The 17,314-nt window shown below is 39.3% G+C and overlaps 1 protein-coding gene across 4 annotated transcripts in view; it reads left to right on the top strand.

Annotated features, from left to right (window-relative positions):
• The first annotated feature begins 7,269 nt into the window (after positions 1 to 7,269).
• The window catches only part of LOC105689508 (muscle M-line assembly protein unc-89-like), a 13,334-nt gene continuing 3,289 nt past the window's right edge, over positions 7,270 to 17,314 (top strand). Inside the window, exons 1-9 of one of the 4 annotated variants that reach the window (XM_048650423.1) lie at positions 7,270 to 7,419; positions 9,612 to 9,732; positions 13,232 to 13,417; positions 13,509 to 13,856; positions 13,973 to 14,307; positions 14,880 to 15,282; positions 15,393 to 15,638; positions 16,344 to 16,594; positions 16,948 to 17,140. In XM_048650423.1, the coding sequence (XP_048506380.1) occupies positions 9,688 to 9,732; positions 13,232 to 13,417; positions 13,509 to 13,856; positions 13,973 to 14,307; positions 14,880 to 15,282; positions 15,393 to 15,638; positions 16,344 to 16,594; positions 16,948 to 17,140 (2,007 nt within the window). In that variant the 5' untranslated portion in view covers positions 7,270 to 7,419; positions 9,612 to 9,687. Of the gene's footprint in view, positions 7,420 to 9,611; positions 9,733 to 11,040; positions 11,509 to 13,219; positions 13,418 to 13,508; positions 13,857 to 13,972; positions 14,308 to 14,879; positions 15,283 to 15,392; positions 15,639 to 16,343; positions 16,595 to 16,947; positions 17,141 to 17,314 lie in introns of those variants that run through there. The other 3 variants (XM_048650422.1, XM_048650421.1, XM_012406566.3) reach the window with 3 other exon arrangements.

Genomic DNA, 17,314 nt, shown 5'->3' with positions numbered 1-17,314 from the left:
ACCGAGGACGCCCCGATTTTCGTCTACTTATCCCGTGCAGCCGTGAGACGTCCCTTACAGTCCCGACCCGTCGTTTCCTCAACTTCCCATAACCGGAGGTACGGAAAATCACGAATTGGCTGGACCGAAAAAAAAAAACAACTAGACGATTTGATGAAAACAAACAGATAAATAAATAAATAATCGCAGTTGTTTCTCGAAATCTCTCGAGCGAACACGAACGAGAAATAAAAACTTCAACTTCAACGTCGATTACCTCGAATTCGTAAAAAAAAGTTCGAACTTTTCACATTCCATTTTCTGCGTGATTAAGAATAGGACTCGCAGATCCTCCTGTATTATTATTTCGTTATTTCGGCGGGCCAAGATTGAATCTGCGTCGATGAGACGAATAATAGTCGTTGACGAATTTCGATTATCATCTGACGGGTAATTTGCGATAAAATAGACGAATATGATAGAAATACATAGGTACGTACATCCTATATATACCTCTGAATAATTGCGGGTAAACCGTAAACTGTGAGGGAAGTTGTAAATGTACAACTTTCAGTGGTGTATTCCGACAGACTGCAGAGGAGTACGGCGAAATATATCTAACGGAAAGGGAATACAAAAGTCACTCAACTTTTGGCAGAATAAAATTATGAATGCAAACTGAGATGAAGTGCGCGTGAGAAGGTGGGTTTGTACCTGGCACAATGGTAAGAGTTGTACTCCGTTATGTTGTACCTGTATTGAAACTCGTTATTCAAGGGAAAACTTCAGGAAAACGATATTAGTATTAGAGGAAGAAAAAGACACGTCGTTACCGGTTCAAGTGGATAAGTTTGTACATCGTAAATGCGTGATGAAAAATTTTCACGACCCCACGCAACGAGTGCAAACATCCTGCTGCATGGAGTCGATTCATTAATTTCTTAACTCGTCGTCTCAAGATGGCGGATTCAACCCTCACAATACCTGATCGATGATCGGAATCGGAAGAAAAATTCAAGTCGAGTTTGTTGGACATTCCGATTTCGCAGTTTCTTTCGCTATTACATGACCGTAAGTTTATTCTTTACAGAAATTTTAGAAAAATAAAGTATGATTTGTTGAGTTCATAGTTTCTCAGTAGCAGAAAAGTACGCAATCCATGTGAATTTGACATCGCTGACTGAGAAAAAGAACGTCCATGGAATAAAAGAGGAGGAAGGGCGTGAAGAATTTCATTCCGTGCCTACAGTGTTTTTTCTATCGAGTAATTCATGAATTTTCATTGGAAGATTTTCTAAGAATCAAAAGGCATCGCGCCCACCGTTCATTCTTTTCACATAGGTCCATGAATTTAGCATCCTTTGTATAGTTTTTCGAAAACTTGGCGTTTCGAAAAAAATCGCATTTGATTTCCCCTTGTGGAATGTCTCTGATCAACGACGAGAGCCGACGTTACGGACAAACGGCTGATATCACGTCGTACGACTGACGACTGGGGTTGTGTCTTTGCGTACGTGACACTTGCTTCAGGACGACAGCTTGTCAACGATTCGCTTGGGTTGTTCGTCGCTGCGTTCCAGGCGCGCTGAAATTTCAGAACAAACGTGTAAAAGAAAAAAAAAAAACAACTCAAATGTTTCACGTACAAATCCTATATGCCGTTGGAAAAGAGAAATTAATGTATAGCCTCCCTCGCGGGTCCTGAAAACATTTTGCTTTCGCAAACACAAGGCCAAATGGCGTATTTCGAATTCCGTTTCAGTGCACAGAAAGACGAATACTCGTGACACAAAAAAAAAATTGAAACAAGTTGAGAAATAGGAAAACATGACTATTCCGATACTGATGTAACTTGTCATATGGTTCGCGGGTACTTTCAGAGAAATATGTATCTAAGTTATCTTGACATTTTTTCTCATATTTGAGAAGAAATTAAATCAACAAGATCTATTCATTAATTCTAAGTAAAAAACAAAATCACTACGCAATATATTCGTCTAATCCAACGTGTGGAATTCATAATATTGTTATTTCTATGGCCGTATTAGAAGTTAGAGTATAAAGTAGATCACATACATATATATGAATTGTGTCGAGTTTTCCTGAAACCCTTGAACTACCTCCCATAGCCCAGCTTCGCGAGTAACAATTGTTACGAACTACAAATGAACGTGAACTAAATCGCAATTTCCAATTAACTACAGTTTTGCCACAGTGAAGACGGACCACCATGATCCGTCGCAAATCTACGAACATTTGGACAAAGTATAATTTTAAATTTATTAAAGTACAACGAAAGCTGAAATTCGTCCACAGTACAAATATACAGACTAACTTTTTGTCGAGCGAAGCTTATTTTCAATTCTCGATCTTTACAGAGCGCTACGATGGGTATTCTCCGTTTTCATTTTCCTTCTTTTCTTTTTTGTCTTTCGATTACTCAACCGTGAAACGCACCGCCATATTGGATCGTGAAGTATGAGGTATTCGTGACGGTAGAAATAGAATAAAAGGTTGATATATCGCTGTCTGTTTCTTTGCTATCACATTTCTTTACTTCCGCAACTGTAAAGCTCAGAGATCTTATATCCGCACGATAGAAAATCAACCCTGGCAAAAATATGCAGGCATTTCATCGAAATTTTCTCACGGGTTTTTCGCGCCCAGTTGACTGACGTCAGACATGTGCGGTGGGCACATACGTCTGAAACGTATATAGGTATATTGTACCTGTACACATAATCGATATCGAGCAAAATCAAAAAAGAATGCTTTCAATTTTCAAAATATCGAAGGTATGCAGCGCAGTATCAACGGTACAATTCCTTCGGTATTGTTTCATGAAAAAGGACCAAATTTCGGACGCAAGAAATCAAACGAGCTAACGATGATCTCCGTGGTGAGCAGAAATTGGCGTCAAATACTCACCGAGAATCACCTAAACACACGGGGTTGAAATCCTGATGGATGGGATTCCCAGATATATGTAATAGCCATGAAATGATGGACAGCGAACTGACTAATCCACCATAGGGTGTAATATACGGCAACCCTTCTGCCGTTATGTATAGGTACGCAAAGCATCAACGAGTGAATATTTAAAATGGCGAATATCTCGTATCCCTGATATATTAAAGATAAAATTTAGCATAATACAGTTACTGGTGGTGCCGGTAGCGGTGGGAGGCGGTAGACTCCGACTCTGCACTTCTACAATGTGATTTATTGTCTCGAAAGATAGTTCAGCCAAGCATTTCTAGTGTGGAAGCATCGAATATCCGATTCCTATATCCGCCTGACCCGCCAAGACCCCATTTCAAATCACATATTCGATGGATCTGTACCTACTGGGTGGTCATGAACCACAACTTCTTCATCTCAACGTAAAATACCTAAAAAATGATGCAAACGATTCTCGCACGTGGACACTAAACTCATTATCATATACATCGGGAATATCAATTCCGCAGATACGGAATCTCCAGTACAAGACGAAAAATTTTTGAAAAACACCGTGGCGTGAATATGGTGATTAACCGATTAAAAATCAGCCATGATTGCATTATCACGGATTCCAACACAATCATCGCGGTCGTTTTCACCCTTATGTACATTTCACTATTCGAAGCTGTGGATTAAATAGTATTTGACGGTCACCTTGCACATTATGATGCAATAATAATACAACTCTATACGAATAAAGACCCGGTGCTCTGGAATCCACCGACTATAGGTGTGTGTGTGTTTTACTGGTTAATTAATCAACACCACATAGGAATGGGAGGAACTGATTTAATTATCCACGAAATTTTTTCGTCGGTTGTCTATGGCTCAAGGTTATCCAGAACTGACCATTATAGCAGCGAGTGAAATTGGAGCTCACCCGAATAAACGGGCCGATTCTCGTCTGTCTAGTTCATCAAGTAATTATAATTATTCAGTGTCGTTAGAAATAAAGTAATCGATACAATGCTCGATGACCATCCGTCATCAGACTCAGATCTGGGCAGGAAACATTGGAAGTCATCTTAAGACCTACTGGGTAGTTTTTTTAATACGCGTGTGTACTGGGTAGTTTTTTATCAATCAATCTTGTTACAGCCGTGTTTCGATTGATTTCCCTTCTCACTCCGATAGCGATCAAGGAAAAATTCAAGATAAAGAAACCGAACGATTATAAGACGAAGTCATCGGATGTCGATCACCTACACGTACAGGCATTATCATATTATTTGCTTACAGAGGCCAAATTTTCAGTATACAACCCCAAGCAATCGCTCTAGGGGGGTGTGTTGGAATTTTTCATCCTTATTCGCTTCGTTCGTTCTTTCTTTTCTCGTTTATTTTATTTTTCTCCACTGTTTACTCTGTCTCACATTGAAGGGGGAGTGGCTCCGCCATCGCTAAAATTGAAACTTTAATAACTTATGAGTCGCTAGACGATTCACAGTCAGTTACAACAGCGTACTGTTCACCTGACAATTTAATGACTTCTCCATGCATGCCGGTACCTATACGTATATACCTATTCCAGGTTGGGTCGGGTTGTAGGTATCTGAATTTATTTCAGAAAAGTTTCCCTGTCTTTCCTTTTTTATCTTCGCTCCGGTATCGTGTCCTTGTTCCTTCCGTTGGAACTGCTATAGCTCGGAAGAGAAACGAAAAAAAAAAAATAACAATCAAAAGAAACTGAACAAAAAACGAACGAATATTTATTGCAACTCGTCGATCAAGCTCCATTCCCTATTTTACCTTTAACTTAATATTTTTTACAGCTCCACGTGTCACGTGGATAGCTGCAATTATCATAACTCATTCCACCGTGAATTCAAACGGGACACGCGATTGTCTCGTGATATTCGATCAGCTTTTGCCAAAAATGTCAGACACTCCAATTTGAGAATGCCAAGCCCAGCATCAGATCATCAACAATTGAATGTACCTGAAAATAGTGTCCAATTAATTTTTTTTCTTTTCATAAGGATCGAATACATGAGAAAGACGAGTCTAAAAGCGCATATCAGTGAAAAAAACAGATGAACGGGGCTGCATGTGGGTAATAACAAGCGATGGTCGGACACATTGCAAGCCCAAAAGCTAACGACATCTGTCGAACGATACCAAAACGTTGTATGCTTCTGCTTGCAAAAGCTTGTTTTTTATCTTCAATGTACCGATAATGTAAAGACCAGTCGGAATGAAATCGATTGAAGAAAAAAATTAAAGAAATGCCGTTTGATTCGGTATACGAGTATTGTTAAATTGTATAATACGATGAACTTGGTCTTCTGTGAGACCGTGATCGAATAAGAGAAAAAAAAAAAAATCGTAAGCAACAATTACCGCAGTCTTCGAACAGGCAATTTTATTGTTGTCTCGAAGGAGGTAATTGAAGACTTCCCGTGCATTAATACAGGTGTGGTATCTTTTGAATTGCATCGATTAATGAACTAAAAGTGGTCAGCTGGATCAAACTGATCGACTTCAAGTTTTGTTATCAATTTTTCGTCACCCCTCAGTAATTTGAAGAAAAAAAATATTTTTCAATTTCTCCGAACCCAAACTTCCCTGATTACACTGTTCATTCTCAGACTTAATTACTTATTTGACAAACTCGTGATTCTATTTAATTAGGTCGATTTTTTTCGAAAGATTAGAACAAGAAAACATCTAACAACGATTGATGAATTCCTCAGACATTTCCGTCCGCGGAAAACGATCGGGAACTAGGTGTATAGGAGGATTTCTAATCTACCGGCAGCTGATTACACCCTGACCTCGACGCCCCGCGTTAATTGCTTATACCGCGTTTTCCCTTGTTTCTTCTACGTTTTTTCGAGCCAAAGCTCCCAAGAGGACGAAGGTCTATAGGTCAAATTATACATGTTTCTTCTACTCTGCAGTAGTCGCAGATGACATGCTTTCTGAGAATTCCGGCTTTGATATTTTTAACGAGCTTAAGGGCTCGCTTAAGGGCATTTGGCAAAGATTATAAATTTGCTAGAGACCCATTTAGATGGATGCACTGAAACGGGACACCCCATGCATGCGAGCGGAATACTTGATTCGTCCATTTTTGTAAATACAACATTTAGACGTCGCACGTCTTCACGTATCAATTTATGGTATATTCGCGTCACACGAGCTGAGCTCCTTGCGCTGCACATTTAAGGCTCTGGGGACATATTGCGCATCATATCCCAGGAATCCACAAAAATTGTAGTAACTCGACGACAAACAGAGGAAAAAAAGGCGAGAGATGACCGAATTCATTTGAATCACAATACGTCGCAGTTCCGAATTAAAAATCATGATATCATATCCGCGAATTCCCGCAGATCATCGCCATATCTAGAAAAATCGCTTCGCTTTACAACTGCTCTAATATCGTTAGTAAAAAAATTAAGGTTGAACTCGAGAGTCGGACAGGTAAGTACACATTCTCGTATACCGCGTACATATGTTCATCTGTATGCGTCCATACATAGAAACACACGTATTTTGTGTCGAGGTCTTTCGTTGCATCGGGACTGACTCACTGTAAGCAGAATCGCAAACGAGTTGGCGTTGAATATCACGCAGAAAGTTTTTTCATTTTTTCAAATAACATATTTCTCGCAGAATATCGTATAGCACAACTGTGTACCGTACGTCCTGACCGATGAAAGGATTTTCTGAAAAAAAAAAAAAAAAAAGTAGCCAGGACAGTTAACGAGAGAGATGGATTTTCAGGTATTTTTAAATCCAAGCTTTATACATGTGCAGCTAAAAACCGATTTCAGTGCTGTCCGAATGAAACAAAATTTTAAAGGAGAAATTCTATTCAAACGGATTTTGACGATAGCTTCCGTTGTCGAATTTTTTGGTATCCGTGAGAACGTTTCATCCAAAATGGTGTTTCGGATTCGAACTATCATCAGATCATCAGAGGAAAACGAACGGGAGAAGTGAAATTTTTTTTTTTATCCCGGAATTAATCCAAGCGGGGAGTTTAAGGGTTGGCCAAATGTACGGTCAGTCGAATGAGCGCTTGATTTTTTTTCCTTCAGCTCTTGTGTTCTACAAGTTTTGATCCCGCATGCGTATCCTACGTACGTTATGTGTACATATGTTCTACATAAATACATATATATATGTAGATCGCGATATGGCTTGCGGTTACACGCAAAGTGAGCCGCAGGTTGATAACCCTCCGTGGCTTTGGTCCTCCCGGAGCGTACCTCTCGCTCTTCTTTGGACAGCAAGGAGAGCTAGAAAGAGAAAAGGAGTGAAAGAGCTGACGTAGTTAGTCGCAAGAATGATAGGAGAGGGACGTTATGAGATTGTCAGTACAATATCGGATCTCTACCGACGAGGACGCGTCTCTTTTAACTATTAAACACAAGATCCTAACTTTATATACTTCTGATTTCAACAGCTGATCGGAAAACCCTTGCTAAGGTAAGTAAGCAACGCTATGTCATCGAATTTACGATCGCTTTTTGTCATTCATTCGCAGTAAACGTTACATTGCTCAGACATGCTGGTAACGATAGTAAATTTGGGAAAGGATACGAAAACTGATAAGAGAATTTGAGTTTGCATGTTTCATTTAATTTTTCGAGACTGTATCTTGAAATACAGAATTTTTAAAAATCAGAAGTGAAAAAAAAAATAATCGACGAGTCCAAAAAAATGGTGAGGGTTGATCGGTGTGCGGGTACCTAATTGGGAAAAAATAAATCCTCGTGGCCTGAGGGGTCAGAAACAAGTTCACTGACAATTCGTGTGTCAATACACAGTGCAATTATTTCTTTGAAAGGATTACAAAATGAAAAGATTGGCCAAATGAATAAAAAGAATACAAAAAACAATCTCGCAATCTTTGACAATTTTGCAATCTCAAAATTTCTCAAAGGCATAAATACGTATGTGGATGCAAGGCATGTACGCACGAGTGGATTTATTCGATATCACGACTCGGCGATCGAACTGAGATCGTGTAAAATATATACAAACCTATATCTATATATACCTATGAGTGTGTAAATTGTCCGAATAACATAAAAGGTAATCTTGACTCGATGGCTAATTATAGCAAACATGATGATCACTGTTCACTGCCTTACAGCTCAGCGGCAGCTGCAAAGCTGTGAATGAACTTCTTACGTAACGGTTCTATACATATGTATATTGTTATACACATAATATACGTATAATAGACTATGTACACATAAACTCATCACATATTGTGCCTCAGGCGATGGTGAATAAACACCGTAGGAGTATGTACCTGTTTTCCTATTCTTCACGTACATTGCGCACGTTAACGTTTTTCTACGGTGAGTGAAAGCCTATGGAAAAACATCTTTTTTTTGGGTTTTTTTTTTTTTAATGGGACACCATGGGAAATTTTGATGAAAACTCGCATAATATTTGCGACGATAAGCCTATCAGATATATCTCGTTTTCAAAATATTCTTTCCTACCCTCCATAACGATGATTTGTTAACGTGCGAAATGAGGATCCGCACCCTCACGCAAGATGCGTAAAGAAACAAAAATTAACTAAGCGTATATTTTAACGACGTGCGTATCATCTCCGTTATAAATAAATTTCTCTATAGAGGCGCACGCGTTGCACAAAAACACACCCTCGAAAGGCGCGGTTCCTACGGCTAGGGTACATAACCATTTCTGAACACACTTCTGGATGCCCATTACAGGTCATGTATACAACATGTACGTACGTACTTAGAGACGTTATTAGTAAAATTAAACCGAAAACAGGGCGAGGTTTCATCCTGTCGAGGCTAAAATCTGCACACACCCCTCGCCTGATGTATGACATCATCAAACTCCGTCATAGGTTTTAATCCTTTCACGAATAAACGTATGTACATGAATCTCACTTTCTCCGATTTCATTATTCGCTTATTCCAACGATTCGTCGCATATTATATTCATACCTACTACTTGTCTCGTTGAACAAAAAATTAGAAGCTGAATACACCTTGAAAAAGTTATGTTTCGAGCAAAAAAATTTTATGAATAACTGCGATAAAAATTATTCAGTAAAAAGAAAAGGATGTGCAGACGAATGTAGAGGGACAAAAGCACAAAAAACATCATCGCGTAGGAGATGGATTTCTTATTCATTATGTGATATTTGTATAGGCGTCAGCAGCTGTTATAACGGCGGATGATCACATTCTGCGACTATAAATAATGATAATAAAATTGATACTGTTTGTAATAATACCGGTAACAATAACAATCTAATAATTAATCATAACATGATATTCTATACAGCATCACGTGAGCAAATAACCGCAAATCGCCACCGCGATTTCGCACCTCGAGACAATCCGACGCCATTTATAAATATATACGACTCTAAGTCCCAGCTATAAATTTATGCAAAGTAGTTACAGGTACCTGTATCTTGATGGGTACCGATAAATTATTATATTTATATTGTCGTTCTTCATATAGCGGGTATATCTGCCCACTATCTACTGACATGGAAATCTCTTTTGAGTGGGTAGAAATTTGTAACAACCCAATTTGCGAATTCATTTTTCATCCTACCATTACAATAATGATATGTGTTCTATTTTACTCTTTCCCATTCGTTTTCTCTCTATTTTCAGAAACAATTGAACGTATCTGGATCGTTCGGCTGTGATAAAGAAATTGAGAAGAAAAACGAAAAATTGTTCAGATAAAATGGCTGTTTCTCAGGCGGCTTCCTCGCGGCTGGAAATGATGCAGGTAAGAGAAGTCATGATAACTATTGAATTAGTAGTTACAATTTATGTAGTGCAACCTAATTCAACGTAACTGTAAAACTTTCTCATATCGATGCGAGAAACCGAAAATCACTTCATAATATTTGCACTAAAACTTTCAGATCGTGTATAGAGATTCCTTTGATATTCGATGGATAATTACCGCATAATTTATACGCTCTTCCTGCCGAATCCTGATGCTCAGAGCTTATATAGTTAGATATACTATTTGTCGTGCCTCGATGAATTATGGCGCGAAAAACTATAAACTAGTACCTAGGCTTACTCATACCCATGCGACACGTCACGTCAGAAGCATCGCGAACGAATCCCAAGGCGAGCCCACGCGGACAAATATCAGCTCTAACTTACACGATGGTCTCTTTGCCTTGACTAACTTCGTCTGCTGCACCATATGAACGACCTAGAATACAACCCACTTGCTCAATTTTTTCTTTCTAAACTTTTTTCTTTTAGTTTTTTGTTCCGCCGAATGTAATTTTCAACGAAATTTGCGACGATAAAGAGTAGGACATCAATTCTGGCGATAATCTTCGAAGTTCAAATGCCAAGCTTCAAGATCTGACACATGTGTAGGTAATTAGTCGTGGGTTTGTTCAATTGTTTTTTGAATTGCAATTGTAAAGAACGAGTGACTCGAATGAATCAGAAGCAAAAGACGACAGAAAACTACAGTTGATCGTGGCCGTCATAATTGAGAAGGAATTAAGAAACGCTTGACTTCTCAACCACGAAGTTCAGCAGTTCTTGACTATAGCATACAGCTGTCAGTGTGAATCTATGTAGGTATTCATTTATATTTACGTGACGTCATTTCCGGGTCACAAACTATTGGTTTTTTGTTCAGGTCTTTGCTGAGTAAAATCTGAATGCGTATGATATGTGCAAGATTCGCCTTAATGTTTCAGCATTGTTAGATCGTCGATCGACTGAACTGGCTAAAATGATCCTCAGAATTTCATCTAGATCCAAAAATGGATTTTTTTTTCGAATAGAAATCGATAGTGCTTGTTAAAGATAAAACTATCTGGGGGTTTGAATTGTTTTTATCACTATACTCGGAGAAGATCAAATATAAAAAATTCATAATTCGTCAAATAAACAATCAGATAAAAAATAAGAATATAGTAATGAATTTTAAGCCGCATTTTTATTCCGGTTCCCACGATATCTTGGACTGATTGTGCCGGGCGATCGCTTTTCTCCACGCGCAAGCGCCATATTGGATCCAAACGCGACACCCCGTCCATGGGGTGGAAACAACCGCGGTAGCAACGCAGTGTGGTAGCAACCTCTGACCTTAATTTATAATACGCAATCAATTTTCACCTCGCATTTAAATTATACAACAATATTGTTAATGAATTATTCCTACGAATTGAATGTCGAGTCTTCGATTTTTTTTTTTCGCAACATTATTATATAGAAAATTGACTGAATATCCTAAGTGCGGGCTATCGAACCAAATTTGTTACTGGTTAATCACAGTTTCAAGAAGTTTTTTTTTTATCCATCTAAGCACGACAAGAAACCATTTAATTGAGTCCCGAATCTGATTGTTATTTCATTTGTTTATCCAATTATATTTATTTTCAATACGCTCGGTCGTTAAAAAAAATGTGAAAGAATTATGTCGATCGAATCGCAAATGTTCGGTGCTCGAGGAGTTTCAATGGACATGGAGAATTCTTGGGCAGCGCAAGGCTTGGCATCGGCAATTACGAATCTGAATAACATGGTAAAAAGAATTGGTGACCAAAAATGAAGGGTGTACAATTTTCGTTCGCTCAAAAATGGGGAAGATTTCTATTTTCATGTCGTTAATAAACACGAATTTGTACGGAAAAATTCTGTGAAAAAATCTCTCGGTTCCTCGATTCAAATGTTTTGCGTTTTTCTCTTACAAGTGACTTATTTTGGAACAGCATTTTTATTTTTTCGTTTCCAAATTTCCGCTTTCAAGTGTACGAATGTCGCTGACCATGTGGTTGCGGACTTTCTGTTCAAATAATTGTTCTCGCGAGACAGTGTCAATCTACTGGAGAACTTCAACATTTATTGAAAGGGGTATCAATCAATGCTACCGGCAAACATTGACGTGATCAGTCCATACTTCGTCTTATGGCTTGCATCTGATAGCGAGAAACTCGGAACGACCATCGCCTCGTCCTCGTCTTTCCACTTCTCCTCCTCCTCTTTCCTTCTACTCCTTCCATCGGTCAGGATGACTCTGACACACATGACCATTTATAGAAAATGAGAAACGATCACTTTTGGACTGCAGAATAGAAATACGTACTCTGGATTACATTACATTGAATGACCTTATTCTCCGAACTGATATATCGAAAAAAAGGTTACAAGTAAATATTGACAAGTTACCCGAAACATGAAATACCGATACTAAAACTTGATTGAAAATTACTGTTACACACGTAACGATGTCACTTCTCATTCGAAACGAAATTTGAATTTTTTTTGTCACTAAAATTTCGTAACTGTTCGAGCTTTTTTTAGCATATGTGGAAATTATTTCTATGTGGTTTTAAGATCTACGAAACTTGTGTCCGCCGTGGGTTTTGCGATACCTCGCATTTCTTTGGCATTTGCATAATCGATCCGCCTGATGAGCCGAATCAGAGAGAAAGATCGTACAACATTTCATGACAACAGTTGACCCAAGGACCTTGAGAAGTCTAACGAACGTATATACACATATCGATCACATTCATAAATTACTCATTTTAGGTGAGTTAGGTCGATATTCGGTTTCGCAGAATTATTTAGAAACCTGCGGAAAATTTTAGTAAAAAGTCGGCAATATTATTGAGTCATAAGAAGTTAGACGTGAGCTTGATTTTGTTTCTTTGTTCCGCACGTGTACGGGGGTTAATTATTTAACCTGACCAAAAAGTAAATGATCGAATGAACAAAAACGTTTGGAAGTGATATTGAGATGATACTTGAGAAACCACGATTGAAATTAACATGGCGTGCAAAAATTGTTATCCCTATATTGGGCCGATTTTTTTTTTTTCATTCGTACAGTATGGTCGCCAAAGTATAAGGATTCAACTGCGTTATCAATTAATTATTGTAGGCGGTAATTATCTTCAACCTCTATCTTGTCTAGTGTCTGACCCGCTTACAATTTATAGACCCTCTAGAGGCATGCGGACTACTTCATCTACTTCTATAGTACGACCGATTCCATACGTATGCATACAGGCATTGCATGGCTTATAAATAGCTCGCGAGGAAAGGACATAGTTGGAAAATATTGTGCCTCGAGTAAAATTGCACCAGATCTCCGTAATCGAATAACATATTGTATTACTGACTGACAAATATTTGTCCGCTTCTCAACTCTTGACGTAATCTCATTGAAATAATTTTCGCCGATTAACTCGGACGGGTGGTTTTAACACCGATAAAAATTTTGATAACAGGCTCGCTTCCAGCAGAAACAGATGCAGGAAAAAGAGCAAAAATTGTTGCAACTCTACGACCAGCAACAGCAAAGAGCCTACCAAGTCGTCCAAAGAGGTAGCGCCGGATCAAATGGATCTTCGTCCGTTTCTCAACAACATTCCGTTACGAGAACAACGACAACGACCCACACGAGTAGCACGACTCAAGGAGGAAAGGTGCGATTTCAGTTGATTAATTTTCCAATTTTCACATCTTCCGCAATTTGAAAGAAACCAATCTTGAGTTGCATTTTAACAACTCGTCCAGGTACGACAAATGTTCGATGAACGACGCCAGACGACCGTCAAAGGTATCGACAGAAGTTACCCACTCGAACCATTGGACAACAAATCAAACAAAAAACAAATAGATATTTCGAACAATGGCCACGTACCTTCAAAAAATCATCAGAATGGAACAGTAACGCGGCAAACTGTTACGGTCAGACGAACGGCGCGAGCTGACGTCAACAGCAACGTTAATAATGGAAAACCGATCATCTCTTACCACGAAGAGGTCAGTCGGGAGGGTTTCGATAACGTTGATAATTTCGGTAACGAAAATCGAAATGGGAAATACATCGGCGGAAATAATCACGGCCAAAGTCAGAACGGAGTGAGTATGTATATCGAACACATCAATGGAAGACTGTAATTTTCATTTTCATGTCGATTGAAATATGAGACCGGGATGTTCATAGATTATTCAGTTCTAATCTTCCGATTCTAAAGGTTCGAATCGAGGAGATACTCGACGAAGATACGATAGAGAGAAATCGCATGTTAGCGAAAATTCATTTGATGGAGTATGACAAAAATCTCAGACACCGAGTCAACAACGATCTCAACAACGAGCAATTCCCGGATGATTTAATGATCGACGTACCCGATAAACTTTTGCCGAGAAAACCTGCGGCGAGCACGAGGAAACTATCACAAGCAGAAGCTAGACTGGAGAGATTCAAAAATTCCAACGCGAAGAGAAACAATGCGGTCATCAACACGACGACTAATCGATCCAAACGGTCGGAACCAATGTTCCCAGCTTCTAAGCTCGCCAATTCAAGGTCAGTGTTTAAGATAATACGCCATTTCAAGGTTACCGAAGTGTGGTGTCTTCTTTCCTGGGGAAACCAACTGTTATTATGACACCTTTTATCCAAAGTCCAACGATCACGCAGCTTTCCTCATGGGCTTCTAAATTACGCAGTTAATCCTTGCATTATTTTATCAGAATTTCTTCCGAATCAACAGAATTCTCTGAGCGTTTAAACACATAGGTATGGTCACGTACATGTAGGCATAGAAATTTCGATTTTTGACTTACGGGACGACCACTAATTCGCTTCTTCAGGGTATCTACCGGACTTCTCAATGATTATAGAAAAAATATTTTCTCATGACAAATAAATTTCACGTCCGAGTACTTGAGATTTTGTTCGAACGATAGATACTCTATGATGTTTTGTTCACCTTGGCGATAATATTTCACTAAAAGCATAATCGTTGCCATTGCTTGTACTCACATTGATCTGCGATCCGATTTAACCGAGGTATGGAATTGAACTAATAAGAAAAAAGAAATATACAAACAAATCAATTGAAACGCGAACACGGTCGATACCGTTAATGATCATAGAGCTCCCGCATTGTCAAAATCGAAGACGACGGAAGTATCAAAAACGGTACGATCGAAACCGGAACTTCTTGTGAAATCCGTTCGAGCGAAAACCCCGGAACGAATAGCTCTGAAGCCTTCCTCAAAGTCTGAAATCTGCCCGGAGTATTCAACGGTAGAACCCGACTTACCTGTGAGACCCCCTAGTTCAGCTTTGCCAAGTGATGAAAAAGTTCAGTCCGCTGTGAAAGAAACGGAAAAGTCACAAACGTCCACCAAATTCATTGTCAGAAATTTTCCCAGGGTGCAGAAAAGTCCCAGTCCAGAAACTACTGGTAGGAGGTCTGCAAACTCTATCGTAAAAACAAAAGAGAGAAAAAGCTCTCCACCGTCACCGTCGAAGAGTCCCGATACTCAGTCTCGGGTAAGATATCCAAATCCACTTCGTTTAGAATTCAACAAAATTCAAACTTGAACCTGAAATTTGATGAAAAAAGACTCAAGAATTTTTGAAAATTTCGTTTTTATCCATAGCAATCCACCGGTGCTAGGAGTCCGGTTTCCAGGCCAACGAGAAGATCGTCAGATTTGGTTGGCGTGGAAAAAAGTCAGGAAAGAGTTAGCGCGGAAAGCGACTCGAAATCGCAATCAGATGACGTAATAAAATCAGCAATACCTTCACCGACGATTCCCGAAAAACATGCCAAACCCTCTGCGACGGTTAACGTCGACGCTGCCCCAAAAACTCATAGAGAATCCACGAGGAAATTCTCAGCTGAGGTAATTTCAAACTTTGTCATCCATTTTTTGTTCGTTTCGTTTCTCGGTTGAGTTCTCTGTGTCGAAGAATCTATTATAGTAATTCAACCATGCTAAGTTCGAAATTAACGTCATCATCCTACACAAGCGACATGAGGTCAGTCCGCAACTTTGAAGCGCTCGCGCTGTACCCAGGTATATATGGTGTTTTTTTACCTTATGCCTTTCTCCGGCACTTTTTTTTATTCATTCTCGCCTTTTTTACGAAGACCTTGCGATTTGATGACATCATCGGAGTTCTTGTTTTCTTCTGAGCAGCGGTGCTCCACACTAAATTTATTGACGAAAAAACCGCGATACTTTGCATAGCTCAATCGTGAAGTTTGTTGAGAGAACGACAGCCCAGAAAAAAGCAGAAAATCATCGTGCTTCACATATCAATATGGCGGAACAGAATCACGTCCATGTTCTGACGTGAAATTTGCACGAATTTCAGTATTTCACCAAAACCAGATGCTCCATCTCTTACACCTGTCCGTTCGTCGCTAGAGTAATGCTAAAATTTCAAATTTTCAAGTTACAACGACCTGACACAAGATTGAGGAACATTTGACCAAAAGGAAAATAAAACCATATGATTCCAAAAAGTCTCGCCATAGATTTACCTAAAGCCCAAATCCTCACCTTCGGAGGAATATTTTGAACGTGCGTTACAATAATTTTCAGCGGTCATCATCGACACAAAATCAAAGGCAAGCATCTCCGACCGCAACTGTTAATCTTTCTACTCGGCCTTCGTCGTCCCTTTCGACGGCCTCTAGCACCACAAGTTCAGCACGAGGGACTCCCTCTGCTGATAATCAAGCCCAGCGAATGGCTACCAAGGTGAAAAATCCCAACAGATCATCCGGGGCCACCTCTCCATCGGCAAAAAAAGGTCCGATGTCGGCTAGGAACGGACCTTCCACCGTGAGCAGGTTGGTCAACTAAGATATTTAAATTACCGACTTTGAATTCTAACATATGAGTCGAGATATGAGTACTCTGTTCATTAAAATTAATAGAAACATTTCAAAATCCTTTGAAATATTGAAGTCTTTTAGAATCTCATGAATTCAAAATCACATGAAATATTTAGAAAATGTACTTTTCGAAGTTCTCGAAGTCCCATGAATTTTTTTGTCGGATTCCGCGACCCGTTTACATCCTCGCCGTATCAATTTTTTTTTTTTTTAATTCGGATCCTCGGAGAGTGAGGTATTACTACAGGATATGCATCAAGTGTTTTTCACAACCACCCAATCATTGATCTGATAACTATTTGTTTTAGCGATGCTCTGGTGCCGTGCAAAGTGTGCGGACGTCGTTTTGCCGATGACAGGATATCGTTACATGAACGAATCTGCTCGAAAACCGGTCAAAAGAAACGCAAACAGTTTGACACGGTTTTGCACCGCGTCCAAGGTACTGAATTAGAAGCCTTTGCCAAAAAAAATGCAACTCCTGCGGGACGTCAGGGAGAGGTCAGTATCTTCTTTGAAAGCACTTCGTAAGTCCCATCCTATGCCCTTCCTCTGCCCATGATAAATCCTTTTCGAGTCCCTGAAATCGTAAAAAAAGCAGAAGTACCTTTGATCAATCTTATCACGACCAATTAATTTCTCGGAGGGGCAAAGGTGGACTTCTTTAACACAAAA

Source organism: Athalia rosae, chromosome 2 (genome assembly GCF_917208135.1).
Source record: "Athalia rosae chromosome 2, iyAthRosa1.1, whole genome shotgun sequence".
Classification (NCBI taxonomy): domain Eukaryota; kingdom Metazoa; phylum Arthropoda; class Insecta; order Hymenoptera; family Athaliidae; genus Athalia; species Athalia rosae.
This window is presented reverse-complemented; position numbering and strand designations above follow the sequence as displayed.